Source organism: Montipora capricornis, chromosome 10 (assembly GCF_036669925.1).
Source record: "Montipora capricornis isolate CH-2021 chromosome 10, ASM3666992v2, whole genome shotgun sequence".
Lineage (NCBI taxonomy): Eukaryota > Metazoa > Cnidaria > Anthozoa > Scleractinia > Acroporidae > Montipora > Montipora capricornis.
This window is the reverse complement of record NC_090892.1, coordinates 32,134,795-32,152,477: the sequence shown is the minus strand read 5'-3', so window position 1 is coordinate 32,152,477 and position 17,683 is coordinate 32,134,795. Positions and strand designations below refer to the sequence as shown.

General features: G+C 40.9%; 1 protein-coding gene and 1 pseudogene across 1 annotated transcript in view; one reads left to right on the top strand and one right to left on the bottom strand.

Moving 5' to 3' along the window:
- Positions 1 to 3,217, top strand: part of LOC138018782 (zinc finger protein 862-like) — a 7,236-nt pseudogene extending 4,019 nt beyond the window's left edge.
- Positions 1 to 17,683, bottom strand: part of LOC138022094 (flap endonuclease 1-like) — a 101,438-nt gene that overhangs the window by 42,660 nt on the left and 41,095 nt on the right. The window contains exons 6-10 of the mRNA XM_068869119.1: positions 6,682 to 6,719; positions 5,940 to 6,011; positions 5,668 to 5,718; positions 4,722 to 4,807; positions 4,506 to 4,572 (exon numbers count right to left, since the gene is read on the bottom strand). Coding sequence (XP_068725220.1) covers positions 4,506 to 4,572; positions 4,722 to 4,807; positions 5,668 to 5,718; positions 5,940 to 6,011; positions 6,682 to 6,719 — 314 coding nt within the window. The remainder of the gene's footprint in view (positions 1 to 4,505; positions 4,573 to 4,721; positions 4,808 to 5,667; positions 5,719 to 5,939; positions 6,012 to 6,681; positions 6,720 to 17,683) is intronic.

Genomic DNA, 17,683 nt, shown 5'->3' with positions numbered 1-17,683 from the left:
AAACGTCGTCTCCAATTCGCAAATTGCAATTTAGACAACTCCCATACAATTTAACAAATCAAAAATCGCCTTCGCTTACTCACGCAACTGCAGAGATAATTTATTCGCGAAATTGATTGATTTTGCGTAAGACATTAGTTCCTAATATATGCCAGAAATTTACGCCTCGCTTATTCTCGCGGTAAACAAATCGCGTCGCGCGGGACAGGAATCGCGATGCGAGGTGGTAACTTACTTTTGAGCGGTACTGTATGAGAAGTCTAAGAACTTCGAAACCTGCTGAATTGTATGGTTGGTGGAAATTCCTAACAGTTATAACAAGATGGTTAATTACATTTTCTAGAAAACTTATCCAACATAAAAACATTGTGTGAGATCCAAGCTGAGGCCGCGGATGTTGTCCCATGAACATTAAGCTTACTTTTATGAGCGAGCCGACATCTTTAAGTCTTATTCATGTTAGAAAAGATTTTCGAAAATCTGGGAAGTCAAAAAGTACTTATGTATCGTGTAACTTGAAAAAAGATGCTTATAGTGGAAATCTTTTAAAACACTAAAAAAATGTCTACAATTATAGAAGCATAAAAGAAGTAACATTAAAAGGAATGTCAAGATAAACTTCGTGTACACATACAATATTTATAAGCTTAATTCTTCAGCAGGTCATAAAACAAACGACACAAAAAACTACTGCAAAAGGTAAATGGAAATGCGCCAAAAATGTAAACTCAGCATAAGTGACAGGGTGAGGTTTATGCATTGAATATTGGACCTTTCTTAGGCAGATGATTCAACAATGCCTTTAGTACAAGCAGCAAGTGAAGGGGTAGAAACTCAGTCGTCTAATGAAGCACTCTCAGATACCTCACGACAAGTAGAAAACCCATAATGTCATTAGAAATAGAGAAATGTGGACTTTCTAACCTGCACAACTACTATGAGTGCAAACAGAAAAGCTACAAAGATTTCTCAGAAGAAGAAGAGGTCAGGCAGAAGAAGCTGAAGAAGAGACGATTTCACCACACCTGGGTCGAAGAAAGAGAACTAGCCTATGATAAGACCACAGGCATCTGGTGGCTTCTTTTCTCGGAAAACCAAGGCATGTTTTGTTTTCTTTGCTGTAAACATAAAACTTTGAACACCCAGAACAATGCTGCAGTATTCAGCACTACACCCAGCAAAAGATACAGGAAAGAGGCCATCAGAGAACATTCTTCAACCAAAATGCATCAAGCTGCTGTGGAAGCTGAAATGAATCAAAGGTTGTCAATGTTGCATCAACAGTATGAATAAAAGGAAGAAGTTCGCAGCGATGTATTGTACAATGCTTTTGCAGCATTGCACTGGTTAGTAAGGGAGGCAGTTGCCAATGTTAAGTTCTTTTCTTTGCTAAATCTGTTTCGTGCTGTTGGGCTAGATAAAATGCAGCATTTTAATCACAAATCTCCCGCTGAAGTGAGAAATATTCCTGACAAGTGGAAATGTGGTCAAGAACATGATTATAAACGAAATAAAGAAAGCAGGGTCTTATAGCCTTCTAATGGATGAAGTAACAGACATCTCTGTTACTGAGCAATTAATCACGTTCGTGCAGTTTTGGAACAGCACTTCTGACGGCACAGAGATTAAGTTTCATAGTGCAAATGATCTCCTTGTTGAATCTGATTCTGCAAATGCAGAAACCATAATGAGCACTCTTGTAACAGAGTTAAACCATTGTGACTTGCTAGTTGGAAAGCTCAATGGCCTTTGCACGGATGAAGCATCAGTGATGACTGGAAAAACCAGTGGGGTAGCCACCAGGCTCAAAGAGTTCAACAAACACCTCGTCAGCATTCACTGCATCTGCCATAAACTGTCCCTTGCTTGCTGTGACACTAATGATGATATCACATACATGCAAGAACTTGAGAGATGGCTTTTTCAGGTCTGGAAATTTTTTGAAAATTCCCCAAAATGACTATCAGCATATCGGAAGACCCAACTTAAAGTGAAAAAGCTGCAAGAGCCTTCAAAAGAGGCTAAAGATAAGTGCGTCCGTAGACTTGCTAAGGCTACTCGCACGAGGTGGCTCTCTCTTGGCAAGGCTGTAGAGGGTGTACATAAGGATTACGTAACACTCATGCTTACACTAAAGCAACTTGACCAGAAAGATGCTCAGGCGTCAGGTCTTCACGGAAAGATGCACAAAGTGAAATTCATTGGGGTGGTAACAGTCATTCATCACGTTCTTCCTGTTCTCAACAGGCTCAGCTGTGCTTTCCAACAAGGAAAGGTTTCCTTGGCAGCAATTCAGAAGTGTACCAATGACCTTGACAATATTGCCCAGATGGGAGTTCCAGTCACTGAGTTCCTTAGAGATCTTTCACCGGGAGGTAGATTGGAACAAGCTGATCTTACGGCATCTGATGGAGATAAGATGTTTCTCACAAATTTCCTGGTGAAATATGTCAATTCACTGAAAGAAAGCTTAAGTAGTAGATTTCCTGCCCTTCCCCTCCTGTCTGCTTTTCGTATATTTGACCCCGCACAAGTTCCAGAAGGGGGCCAGCCAGGATTCAGGGATTATGGCAGTGCAGCGGTAAAACTTCTGGCTGAGCAGTTCTTTGATGACGAAAGCGACAAAAACCATTTGATGGATGAGTGGCAGGTATTCAAGTACGACTTGGCAAAATGGAAGAACGAATTGCCTGAGGAAGTTAGAAAGCCCTCTGGTGGGAGGAAGGACCTGGTCCCATTTAATCTTCCACTTATTGCAAAGTTGGCAGAGGCAGTGATCTCTCTTCCAGTCTCGAATGCATTGCCGGAAAGGGGTGCCAGTTCTTTAAAACTGATGAAGACAAGGCTTCGAAGTAGAATGAAGAATGACATGCTCAATGCTCTGCTACACATTCTCATCAATGGTCCTAGGGTCGGAAGTAAGAAATTTGAAGTGATTGATGCTTCTGTTTGAGCTTGGTTAGCTGCCAAACCACGCCAAAAGTGTCCTCCAAAGTTTGCCAGCACACCACTGGTCGCCAGTTCAAGTGGTATAAGTGAGAACGTTGTAATGGTAACTATGCAGGATGCTGGTGTGTAGACAAATGATGACAGCGTCATTCAGCCAGTTCAACGTACAATTGCAGATGAAACCTCAAAAGCATTGGAGCTACCAGCAGATGATGATGATGATTCAGATTATGGCTCTGACTTTGAATTTTTTTCCGATGACCTATAGTGTAGTCCTTTTAAGCTTCATACTTTAGTTGCCTGTATTTAGGATTGACTTCACGTTTTCTTCATGAATGAAAGCAGCAAAACAGTACAGGAGGAGGACATTCATGAAACTCTACGATCTATATAATGTTTGTTTCAGTTATTATAATTGAAATCAGAAAAGCAAGTGTGGCTCACTGTCTAACAAACTAAGCAATATACAGGTAAAGCCAGTGAGTTAGGTTTCATTATTCATACTGTTATGTATTTAGTAAATTCCCTGAGGCTGCAAACAACTACAAAATTAGTTACATTATTGGTTTTCATGAAGTCACTTTGTACTTGTCAATTTAGTAAATTCTCTAAGGCTGTAAACAGTTACAACATTGCTAGTATCAGTAAAAGCTCCGCAAATTATTCACAATTTTTGTTTGCAAAATGAGGACATAAAATTATAAATTTGCACCTCAGAATGCTGCCCCCCCAGACCCCCCTAGAGGCTCGATCCTTCGGCCCTTCGGTATATAGGGCTGCCCGCTTACTGCACCACAAGAACCCTCCTACTTCAAAACTTAATGAAACCCCTGCCAAGGCGCCATTGAATTGGCAAAGAACGCAAGGTACCACAGTAGAACTAAACACGTTGACATGTCATCATTTTGCCCGTGAAAGAGTTCTTTCAAATGAAATCAGAGTGATTTACTGTCCTCCCACTGGGGACACGCTTGCAGACATAATGACCAAAGGAGTTGGAAAATTGTCTTTTGAGAAACTGAGAAATTTACTAGGTGTTAATGAACATTGACTTTAGATTTTTTTTGTGTTTTTTTTTTGTGTTCATTTACTTCTTATTAGCCGTGCATCATGTTTATCAAGTGGGAGTGTGGAAGTATTAATTTATGATAATGCATGCCGCCCGGCTGATCCTTTCTATTGGATAAATATCTTTTCACATGACGTAATTCTGTTGTTCGCATTTCGTCGCCATCTTTGTTGTATGTCCTTTGCGCTTCCCAGTGTTCTTGTTTTTCTCATTAAAATGTCCTGTTTGGCTGTATGGATAGCTCTCTTTCTTAACATTGTAACTCCTTCAAAGAAGTACTGAAATTCCGCCCAAAATTTCTGCATTTAGCATCAATATTCTAAACAATTCATATTCCATAACTCTTACCATTTACCGAGCAAACCCTGATACCACTAATTGGTTAACTTTATACTTAAAACAGACGTAGCTCGAAGAGTCAAGGTACATACATATTAAGGTCACTGCGCACACTGTTATGAGGATGGATGAGAAGAACATGACTAACCTCATCTTGTGACAGTTCAAGTTCATTTAAAATTCGGTCCAAATAAAATTCCTGTATTGGGCTTTTCCTGCAAATTAATTAAGATTATCTTATCAATAAATTACACTACATGTGTTACCACGAGCTGTTGAGAAATAAATTCATACACTTGCAAAAAAGCAAAATACTACATAAAGACCTTATTTCATGAAATAATGAACTTATAACGACACTGACCTTGCCTCACTAAAAGTCAAGTGTCTCAGAAGCACTGTTGAACCGAAGGTCAGGGCATCCATATCTTCTGTTCCAGTGGCATAAACCTGAAAGAAAGCAAACATAACAAGTTTTTGCAGAATGGTATTTCTTAACAACATGGTGGCCCTTACAAAAAAGAGAATATTGCCAATAGAGACATGTTTGTCGAATGCAAGAAGACAGGCCAGTAAAAGAGCTCCTGTACTGTGACGCATACAATTTAAGAAGGTTCGGGAGTACGCGAAGGGAAGGACTTGACGCAGAGCGGAACAGAGATCTTAAATTGTGGACATACCTGTGTCCGGGTTATAGCTGTTATATTATAATTAAGCCACTTAAACAGAAGTTGCATGTGTGGAGGCATTTTAATGCTCATATTCATTTCAAAAAGGGCTAATATGATAAATACAGAACGTTTTAAGAATGCTTTTATCAATAGACTAGCTCACAGATGCAAAATATGTAAAAATGTAACATGGAACTATTACTATTATTTAATTTTTGCACTTGCTTGTACCTTTAAAAATGTAACACAAGTTATGTAGTTTTCATGAATGAAAGACATTTATTATTGAAAGTGGTTTGAACACAGCAGTTACAAGCATCGATTGAATTTGATCCCCTGGGTGAAAGTAGTCCTGAGAAGGACTGCTGGCAGTGACTGGCGTTTCGACAACCTGAGCAGAAGTCATCTTCAGAGTCAAGGTGACGGTTGGAAACTCAAATGAACTTGGTGATGCTCTGGTCTGATGACTTCCCCTCAGGTTGTCGAATCATCAGTCACTGCCTTCAGTCCTTCTCTGGACTACACTGCACTTTCACCCAAACGATCAAATTCCATCAAGGTAAATTTATTATCATCATCATCATCATCATTAGTATTACTGGTATATGGACAGTGAACAGCAAGTGAGGTAACTCTTACTTTGCCTGCTTTGACCAAAGCTGCACACTGTGCTTCTGCCTCACAAGGCGCCTAGAATGAATCAATCAGGTATATTTAAGCTCCTTTATCTATTTTTGGTGGCAAGGTCACTCTTCACTCTACCATATCCATAGAGGAAATGTTTCCAACAAACAGTCACTTAAATTGGTCATGACAATGTCCATTGCGAGTAAAGAAAACTGTCTAATGCACCCTAAAAATAAAAGGGAAAAGGGAGAAGAGTGTAAAGAAAAGGTAGGATATTAACTCACATCAAGGTATGGAATTCCCATTAGTTTAAGCAGCGTTTTGCACTCTGCATTATGCTCTGGGGTAACTTTCACCTGAAATAGTAAAATAATTTTTGTAAAAAATACTTCTGAGATTAGCATTCTTACTACAATAGCTTTCCCTCCAAAACGTTCAGTCTCTTCTGAAGTTTGCACAGCACTGGAAAGGATGACAAAAAGGTATAAACAAAGAAGGCATCAACGTCAACATCTGTCATAATAAACAAAGCAAATTCTTCATTGTCTCTCAAAACAACGTTAATGAATTACACACACACATACTTAATTGACCACTCCCCATAGAGGCCTTTAAGAATCCTAACTGGCCGGAGGCAAACCTGTTGGCTATTTACAAGTACACCCGAGAAGTTGAACCAAGGACTACCAGGAACAAATTCAACAAGTGGTCAGAACAGGTCTTGAACCCGGGTCCCACTGCCTCCAATTAATTATAGTGCATGAGCCAGGACCCCAAATTTGGTCAATTGGTACCACTTGGGGGGACAAATGCTGATGCCCATGGTGATAGCATTTCCAAATGTGTCGTTTTCAGGAGGAAATGGATAACTTATCTCACCTCTCCCCCCTCAGGATATTTTATAAGGTGAGAATAACATATATCATACCCAACATGATTTAGTCACTTTAGTATGCAAAAATAGGGCAAAGCACTACTGTATATACAAACATGTCAGAAATGAAGCAGAAGTGAAATATAACTTACTAGTCTCCGAGAAAACTTCTCCATGCTTTCTGCATCACCTATCATCATCACAAGTATTAACAGCAAAAACGTTAAAAATAATGATAACAGTCAAATCCCAGCTTCAATGTCCTTCCTCTAGCGCTTAAGATTATACATTTTTAGAAACTGAAATTCCCCTCCCTCCCCCATCCAGCAGTCTTCCAAACAGGAACAGAAGCGCAAGTCCCTGTCCCCCTTCTTGTTGCCTCCTCACTCCCATTCTAGACACCCTTACCGGTAAGCATCTAACTGTGTTCCATTTGACCCCCTGCCTGTTGTTACCAGCCTGTTCAGTTAGGCATTCTTGTCTCATTTCTGCTCATTGTTGTTTTATGTTGTTCCAAGGTTCCTTTGACTTTGCACCCACCTTGATGTGTAAGGCTAGTCATTTTCCATCTTACTGTTATCACTCTCGGATTTTCACACATTCCCTTCATGTGCTCTGTTGTCAATTCTTTCTTCTTGAAAGTTCTGTCGCACTCCCTCCTGCTTCATCTGAGAGCCCACTGAATGCAACTGAAGTTCAAAGACAATTGGTCAGTCAGCCAGATCAGGAACATGTTGTTTACATGGTTCAGGGCATCTTGAAAGACTTTAGGCAAGGGTTCCAGTCCTCTCCCAGGCTCGGATCCTCCAAACAGAATAAGCCTCCTGATTCTCCTGATTCCTGCTTCACAAGGTTCTCACTTGGCAGGGCGGCTAGACCCTTTCCTTTTCCACCTCAACTTCATCTTCACATAATTATTGGCAGTATTGAGGTCACCCCAAAGAGGATAGCCTAGCAAGTGGAACTTCATGGGTCCATTTGTCTTTCCCTGGGTTTGCCAATGTCAACGATGGTATTAATCCCCAGGCCCCAGTTGTTCGAAGAGTGGTTAGCGCTATCCACCGTATAAATCACTATCTACTGGATAACTTAATTGGTTTCGCTAGTGTTTATCTGCTGGACAGTGATTTATCTGGTCGATAGCATTATCCATCTTTTGAACAACCAAGGCCAATATTAATATTACAATGATGATGAATGATGAAATGATTCATTCATTCCTCATGGGAACATCAGAACCCACAAATGACCAGCTCCCAACGTAAGTGGCTTCATAGCTCAGTTGGTTAGAGCGTCGCACCAGTATCATGAGGTCACGCGGTTCAAACGCCGTTGAAGTCCTGAATTTTTCAGGCTTCTCCACTCAATTGCAAAAATTGCGTTCATAACTGCGAGGATCATAGCTTCACTTGAAATAATATTACAGTCAATCTCTTTTCACACATGGCCACTGCTCATGCCCCTGGGACTTTGATGGCCTGGCCCCGGTTGTTCAAAGCGCATATAAATTTATCCAGTAGATAAGTCACTATCAAATGGTTTCAATCTGTGTTTTAAGTTTTTGCTCACGTAATATTGTGAATATGCACACTCTAAGCACATCAAATTAAAGGCATTTTTGAAACCTTCATCAACGTTCAATGCGAAGTACATTTTACACCATGGATAGCAACTTCTCCAATTATCCAGCCTATGAACTACTGGGGCCAGATTTTATGTTGAAGCTGCATACCGTAATACATTGTTATCAGTTTTATGTTAACCTCTTCCCTTTGGCCTTCGTTCTGCCCCCTTCATTTTCAATTAGGTCGCTGACATGGTTGAGTGGATCTTGGTCCATGTCCATAATGTTTCAGATTTAATACATTACAGGGATGATTCCTAACCTACTAAAGTATGTTGCTGACTGTTTTAGGTACTGGACTCTATCCACCCCAATAGTATATCTCCCTAGTGAGTTGCTTGCTTTTAAAGACCTGGTTCAGTGCTGGCTTCCACATCACTGGTGCACTCGGCACGAGCTGGAGTCACTCATTGTTCATTTGCACCACATGGCCAAGGTGGTGTGGCCCCAGAAAACTTTTCCCTGCCATATGATTGACTTATTGTGCTGTCAAAAAAGGACCCTTTATCTGTTTGTCTTCTCTTCCCCATTCCATTCAGGTTTCTCCAATCAAAGTTTGTCTATCAGCAGTTCGCACTCCAAGTGGAACAGGGCTTTCCTGACCCTTTGCTTGATTGTCTCCACCTACAACGTCCTGAGAGGTATCAAGAATTTTCAAGACCCCCTGCTGCCTCGCGTCTTCCTATCACTGATCACATCATGACTGTCATCCACCAGTCCTTGGATTTCACTTTCTTTGATCACTGTATGTTTTCAGCAGTTTGCACCTATTTTGACTTAAAGCCCTGGCCGGAATGCATGGTCCCCAATCTTGCCAGCTTCTCGCCCACTTTTTACTTATCTGTGGTGTATATGTACATTTCCCTTGATCCCAGTTTCGAACCATCTAGAATGGATGTTCAGATAAACTGTCAAAGACTTACACCTTCCACACAGGGCAATTCATTCATGTTGGTCCTAGGCAACACCCTTCGAGTGCACTTCAGGCCATATTGGCATACAGTACAGTGCAAAAGTAAGTTGACAGTATCGAGTCGATCCTCGCAAGAAATAAATATTTCCCTAATTAACCTGATCCCAGTGATTGAAGATTTTTCTTGTCAGGGAATAAACAAACAAGGCCAGGCAATGAAACCCGGGGTCTCAAGCGAGTCATCACGGAATAGTTTTACGTTCACAGAAACAGTTTTTGTAAAGCTGAAATTAACACATACGTATATAGAGGACATTTGTTTCCAGAAACGTGTGCTTCTGCCATGTTACTGATTACATGTAATCATTAAGGTCTACGGAGTAAACTTGAAATGCCACTCCAGTCCGGGTGTATAGTGTCGTAGACTGTTTACAGTCCGTGTGATTATCAAGCATGCTTCAATCAAATGGACAAAGAATAATCATCTCCGCAGCAATCGCACAGAATACATGATTGTAGTTTCAAAGACTTTCCTCTCTCGAAATACTACGGAAGTAATTTTCACTAACAAGCTACATTGTAGTTTACAGCTAAATTGACCATCTGGTTGAGCACCTGGAGTTTTATGAAGTTGAACTGGCTTATAAGACGTTACAATGACCTCTAAACCAGATGAATTCAGGAATATTTGGAAAAACGAGTTGCTAAAGGATGTAAGGAAGGAGATATCCCTGGCAATAGAACCACTGAAGATGGAGCTAATGACTGCGAACAAGAAATTGAATGATTTGGAAACCTCGTGTACACTGTAAGTTTCTTGCTGAAAAGTATGATGCATTGAAGTATTCACGATTTGAAGAAACACAGCAAGCTCTCAGATGAGCGTATCGATGGTGTGATTGTGGACGTCAATCGTGCAAGAAATGACATTTACGACAACCAGCTCTGCCTTGATGCGAGTGAACAATATGGCCGGCATGACACTTGAGAGATTCAAGGAATTCCAGTTACTGCTGACGATAACCCTACTCAGTTGGTAATTGAGATGGCGAGTTTGGTTGATGTTGACTTAGAGTCGGAAGATATCTCAATTGCACAATCCAAGATTATTGTTAAATTCACTCGACGAACTACAAGGAATGAAGTCTACAAGAACCGCAAGAAACTTAAGTTGAAATGGACCAAAGATTTGCCATCTGTCCAAGCTCAACCGGAGATGTCGTCTGTTAGCCACAATGCTGAGATTCATATTAATGAAAGTTGAATCCGACCCACATTTAATGCTTGTATCTCCTTGTTCAGAATATTATTCTATGAAGAAGCTGAATAATGTTCTGAAGAAATCTGGCGCTAACTTATTTATTTTCCACTGTAATACTAGAAGTTTATCGAATAATTTTAATCTCTTTGAAGAAATTTTGGATTCTATGGATTCGCAGCCTGATATATTACGAATAACTGAAACTAAACTTAATGAATCTTCTGTTAACAACTTAGATTTGAAAAATTATAAGCTTTTCCGTACTGACTCAAATACAAATGCAGGTGGGACTGCCCTCTATATAGCTAATTGTTGGCAGGCTACATGTATCCCTCGTTATGATATAGGTTTTGATATGGACCAAATAGAGTCTACATGGTGTGAAATTGATAATGGAAAAAAATAAGAAACCTACTGTAGTTGGATGTATATAGTAGTAATCTTCTAAATTTTACAGACCAGTTAAATAATATCATCAAATCTATTAATCCTGACAAGTGTAACTTTTTTTTAATCGGTGATACCAACATTGACTTTATGAACTAAACTCTCATTGCCAGACTGAAGAATACCTAGATATGCTATTTTCACATGGTCTTTTACCAATAATTACTAAGCCAACCCATATAACCAGCTATACTGCTACTCTTATTGACCATATTTACACCAATTCTTCTAACATTGTACCTGGTATAGCTACTGTTGATATTTTTGATCACTTGCCTATATTTTACATTGTCAAATCTAACACTGAGAGAGTTAAATTAAGGTCATATTATAGAGATTTCTCAAATTTCAATAATAAAAGCTTTATACTTGACATTAATCAATTAGATTGGTCACTACTCCTTAATCCCTGAAAGTCTCTTAATGAAAAAACCCATGATGCAATTGATGTGATACACTTTGCAGTTAACAAACATGCTCCAATCAAGCTGGCCTCGAATGCCAAACAAAAACAGCTGAATAAGCCATGGATCACTAAAGGAATTCTTAAATCTATTAAATTCAAACAGAAGATGTACCATACACACTTTTTAAGCTATGATTTGAATAGAATTACTGCATACAAAAATTACTCCAACACTTTGTCACATCTTTTATTAGTGAGAGTAAAAAAGAATATTCTAAATCTCAATTTGAAAGACATAAGGGGAATTTAAAATCTACTTGGAAGCTTATAGGTAAACTTATTCAGAGGAAAACTAAAGGCCAGTTGCAGCCTACTAGGATTGTACATGGCAACAAGACCTACACAAAAACGCTTGATATTGCTGAGCAATTAAACAAATATTTTGTAAATGTAGGCCCTAATCTTGCTAATAAATTAAATGATGATCCAACTATAAGTCCTACTCAGTATATAAATTACTCCCCCTCTTCTTCTTTTGTTATGTCTTCATTGTTATGTCTCCATTGTCTGAGCTTCAGGTTTTTACTCTATTTGCAAATCTGGACGAAAATAAATCTTATACATTATAAATATACCTAATAAATTTATTAAAATGGCTGCAAGCTCTTTAGCCTCCCTATTTACAAATATTTATAACGAATCTATTGAGACAGGAATTGTCCCAGATATATTCAAAATTTCAAGAATAACCCCAGTTTATAAAAATGAAAGTGTTTGTGAACCTGGGAATTACAGGCCGATAGCTATAATCTCTTCTTTTAGTAACGTTTTGGAAAAATTAGTGTATGATCTGTAACGTTCTTAGCTCCAAACCGTGAAGAGAAACTGATAAATCACTTCAATCAAGCCCTTACAAGGTTTATTTCAACAACACGATCTCAAGTGGGTGATTTTGCTAGTCATGTGACATAAGGACAATAGCACAGGGAGACCATTACACCTTTCCTTTCGTAAAAGAAAAAAAAAAGAAAAGAACTGAAACTAAAATCTACACAAGTTGTAAATTGAACTATGGCCCTAAGTTGGCGCTAAACAACAAACAAACAACAAGTTGGCACTAAATGAAAATTTTGCCAGTAATAACAACAACTATACGATTGACTAGAACATGGCTCTCAAATAAAGTTCCTTTCTTTCAAAGTCCAGTTGGTTTCAACAACAGTTCTCCCCACTGATACATCTTAACATCTTGGTGGCTTTGAAACACGTCCAGTGCGTGTGATCCTGTGCTGGTTTGGATGGGGCTTGTCAGACACTACAACTTCCGGTTTGCTTGACTGATCAGGTTGTACAGTTTCAGTGCTAGGCTCTTGTAGATGAAACTCTGTTGCACAGGAGTCCAGAAAGTTCGCTGAGGTAACTCTCTGCAGCTGAGGTGACGGGCTGATTTCTGGTTCATTGCATTCGGAGGGATAGAATGGCTCCTTGCTGCTGCGAAGGTGTCTGCAATTCCTGCGGAAAATTCTACCATCTTCGGTTCTCACATTGTAGGATCTCACATCTGTTTGGTCCTGTACCACTGCCTTGAACCATTTCTGTGACCTATTGCCAGGTTGGGGTGCAACTCGCACTGTCTCTCCTTCCAGGAGGATTGGAAGCTCTTTCGCATGTTGGTTATAATGATAGGTTTGCTTTGCTTTCCTCTTCAGTATTTGATCTCTTGTTGCCCCTGTATCTGTGGACTGTGGTTTCAGCAATACTTCAGCTGTTGGCAGCTGAGTTCGGGTGCGCCTACCGAACATTCGTTGCGCTGGTGAAGAGTACTGGCAGTTTTCACAGCATTTTCCACCCGTCCATTGCTCTGTGGGTATTCGGGTGAGCTGGTTATGTGTTCAGTTCCAGACCATTTAACAAAATTGCTGAATTCTGCAGAATTGTACGGTGGTCCATTATCACTGTGCAACTGGTTTGGGATCCCATGCACGGCAAAGTGCTTCTTCAACTTGTTAATGATAACAGTTCCTGTCTTGCTATACAGTTGGTCCACCTCAAAATAACCTGAATAATAGTCTACCGTGCACAGGTAACTCATGCCATCAACTGTAAAAATATCAGTTCCTATTTTCTCCCACGGTCTAGAAGGAACTTCATGGCAGATTAGTGGTTCTTTGGGTTGATTGGTCTGATAAGCCATGCAGGTGTCACATTTCTGGATGAAGTCAGTGATTTCTGCATTCATGCCAGGCCAGTACAGTGTTTCTCACGCTCTTCTTAAGCAACCTTGCAAGCCGATATGCGACTCATGCTGCTTCGCCTTGATCCTTGGCCTTAATGTCTCAGGTATGACACATCGCAGTCCCTTGAATATGATGCCATCATGTACCGAAAGCTTGTCACGGAGTTGGAAGTAGGGATGGATGGCTGCTGGGAGTTCCTGCTTTGTATCAGGGAACCCATCCACAATCGCTTTCTTGAGCGTTTGAAGGGTTTGATCACAGGCCGTCTTCTTCTGCAATTCTTTGAGTTGGTGTTCTGGTACTGGAAGAAAGTGTGTGGCATGGATGTGTTCCACTTCTACTTCGGTTGGTGACCGCTCGTACTTTGTGAGGTAAGCTCTAGAAAGAGTGTCTGCTAGCAGGATATCTTTGCCAGGCTTGTAGCGGATCTCGTAGTCATACTGCTGCAGACGGAGTAGCAAGTGCTGTAATCTCTTAGGTGCTGATACTTCGAGATTGAGACCAACGGTTTGTGGTCAGTCCATAAAATGACTTTGCGGCTGTAGACATAGTTGTGGTTATGTTCCATGCCGAAAACATGTGCCAACAATTCTTTCTCGATCTGCAACTATCTTCTTTCAGCTGGAGTGAGCGCTCTACTAGCAAATGTGACTGGTTGCCCGTACTGCATCACCACGAATCCAAGTCCACCCTGGGATGTATCTCCTTGGCATTCGGTTGGGTCGCTCTCACTGAAATACTTCAGCACTGGTGCGTGGACAACAGCTTCCTTAATTCTCTCAAAGGCATCTTCCTGTTCATGGCCCCAAATCCACTTGGCATCTTTATGTGTCAAGCGACGTAGTGGTTCACACAATTCCGAAAGGTCTTGCAGGAACTTTGACAGGTACTTTACTAGCCCAATGAATTTCTGCACGGCTGGCACATCATCTGGGCGCTCCATTTTGACAATAGCTTCAATTTTTCGGGGATCAGGTTTCAGTCCGTCCTTTGTCATGACATGGCCAATGAACGACACTTCGCTGCATTTGAATTGAAACTTGTCCTTATTCAGCTTGATACCCTTTGTCCTGCACCTGTCCAAGAGGTTCTTCAAGTTCAGGTCGTGATCCTGGTCAGCCTCTTCGTCAGTGTCACCTTGACCGATAATAAGGAGGTCATCTGCGATTTTGTACACCCCCTTGAGACCCTCAAGGCATTGGTCAAGCTTCTGCTGGAAACATTCCGGGGCTGGGCTTATCCCATACGGCATACGTAGCCATCAGTACCTTCCCCATGCTGTCTGGAAAGTCGTCAGCTTACTCGAACCGTCATCCAATTGAATCTGGAGGAACCCATCCTTAAGGTCAGCTTTGGTGAACACTCTCGCCTTAGACAACTCTGGCAGGATGTCATCAATAACTGGCAAGGGATAATGTCTCCACTTCAGTGCTTGGTTTAGGCGCGGTGGGTCAATGCACACTCTAACCTTCCCGTTAGGCTTCTGCGTTGCAACCATGCTCGATACCCATGGTGTCGGCTTGTCCTCTTTCTGAAGTACTCCCAAGCCTTCAAGGCGGTCAAGTTCCTCTCTTAGTTTGCCTTTTACTGCAACTGGAACACGACGGGGTGGCATTACTACTGGTGGGACTGTCTCGTCAACTTCTAAGTGTAGTTTTCCCTCAATCTTGCCAAGGCCTTTAAACAGGTCAGCATACTCTGCTAGAACTTGCTCTTCGGTCAGACTATTGATGCTGTCTTCGATAATCTCAGGTGTTTGGTGGTCAGGCTGCAGGATGTTCTGGTGCTGGACTACTAGGAGGTTCATTTTCTGTGCTGTCTCAGCTCCCAGTAGAGGTGCGAAACCATCCTCAACTACGACAAACTCTGCTACATACTCTGTATTGTTGCATGGGTTTCGAACAGGGGCGGATTTAGGGGGGGGGCCGAGGCGGCCGCGGCCCCCCCCCCTTTCAGTTCGTTGGAGATTTTTTTTTTGTCAAAAGATACAATAATTTTATCATTTTGTAAGCAGTCTATTGGAGCTTTTGATTTTTTTAGCTGAAGCGTGATTTTTCGCTAATAGTATGACCAAAGTTGTGCGAATAAACTTTCAACTTACAGGCGCTAATATTATCCTTTCGAAATGAGGAAGAAGACTGGATGCGAAATACTTGTCTACAGTCAACCTATCTTACAGAGACTGTAACAACGTAAAATCTTAATGCCTATATATATAATTATATATATTTTGTGACTTTGAAGTGAGAGTCTAAAAACATGCATCATTATAACCATAACTTATAATTTTATTCAATATGGAATCCAGATACATTACGTTCCAGATTGCACCAGAGTGCATGTAAGAGTACCCAAATTTTCAAAATTTTCTGGGGGGGGGGGCATGCCCCCAGACCCCCCTACAAAGTAGTGCCTAAGGTGCTACTGAGGCGCGCTAACGCGCGCTGATTAGTATTCTTGTTCGGCTCCCACTTTCAAAAAATGCTGGATCCGCCCCTGTCGAATGTGGACGCTTACTGTTCCTAACACTCTCAATTTAGACTTAGAGTAAGTGATAAGTTCTCTTTTTGTAGTCTGAATTTCTGTGTTGTCTGGGAGGCAACTGCGGGGCAGGACATTACAAGATGCTCCAGTGTCTATCTGCATCTCCACTGTCTTCTTTCCAATTTCTATGACTGCACTGATTCGCTTCTTTCTGTGAGAAACACTATGAACTTCTCCGGCAAATGAGAGAGCCCAAAGTTCATCCTCGGATGAAGTTGGTGCATCTTCGTGTGCCTCATGCACTCTCAGCTTGCTCTGCTGCCAGTTGCTGCGGGAAGGGGCTTTGTTACCAGGCTGTATTTTTTGCATGCAGACATTGCTAAAGTGGTCTTTTCCCCCACACGTATTGCAGGTCTTTCCGAATGCAGGACAATCTTCTTTCTTACGCTCATGTCTCCATCCACAATATTTGCAATCTCTCATGATCATTTGCCTATTTCCTGGCAAGTCAGCGTTTCTTCCAAGGTTTGGCTGTGCTCGAAACTGTGGCTTTGACTGAGTCTGTCCATTCTTTGATTTATTCAGATAATTTACAGTGTCTGGGCCATGGCTTGATATCTCTTTTAGCTGGCTATTTGCCGCTTCGGCTGCTCGGCAATAATCCATGCATTTCTCCAGTGTTAGCTGCGATGCTTGAAGTAGCTTTTTACGAAGGGCATTATCAGAAATTCCACATACTAGCCTGTCTGATCATTTCTTCTTTTAAAGTACCGAACGAACACGTGTCTGCCAATGTGCGGACTACAGTTGCGTAGGCGTCGATTGTCTCACCAGGCTCTTGTGATCTGTTATTAAAGTTGTAGCGCTCGTAAATAGTGTTAGTTTTACCTACGCAATAATTGTTCCACAGCTCTAAAACTTTGTCAATGCCACCGTGCTCTGCTTCGGACGCAAAGGGTAACCCACCGTGGATCTCTATAGCCTCAGACCCAATACAGGTGATAAAGGTGGCGACACGGTAATCTTGCAGTTTTAGGTACAAGCCTGTTATTGTCTCGTACGCTTTCCACGTTTGCAGCCAGTTTTTCCAATTTCTCGCCAGATTTCCTCGAAGTTCCAACCTTGTCGGTAACGGAACATTAGAGGTGAAGACTTGCTGTGTGGAATTTTAAGTCGGTGCTGTGCTGCTGCTTGTTGTTGGCGGAGTTGTGTCATTTGTGCTGGCGTCCATATTTGGTGAGGGTTTCGTCGCTAAATCTCATCAAAATCAATCCAAATTAAACTAAACGTGAGCGAAATCTTGCTGTACTTCTTGCTCAGAAGTTTACTTCTGACACCATGTAACGTTCTTAGCTCCAAACCGTGAAGAGAAACTGATAAATCACTTCAATCAAGCCCTTACGAGGTTTAGTAGAATAGCACAGGGAGACCATTACATGATCAATTGGTTTCGTTTCTTGAAAAACAAAGCATTACTTCTTCAAGTTATATAATTTATTTAATTTACTGTCAAGGGACATACACTGTACTAGAAACTAGTACATGTTTTTTTGCAGAGTCATTGTTTTACCATAACTGAAACAACCCAAACCTTTAGCACATGTATGGAGCAGTTCTTGGAGTGTTAGGAGTTTTTCTTTGTCACAAGGAGTCAAGATCAAATGTAAGGTATCCTTGTGAATCTCTAGTCTCTCATTAATTTCATTTTTTTTCTTTATTTTTCTTAAGGATTCTAACTTAAATCCTCACATTTTCTTTTAGTTTTTGCAACATACAGTAATG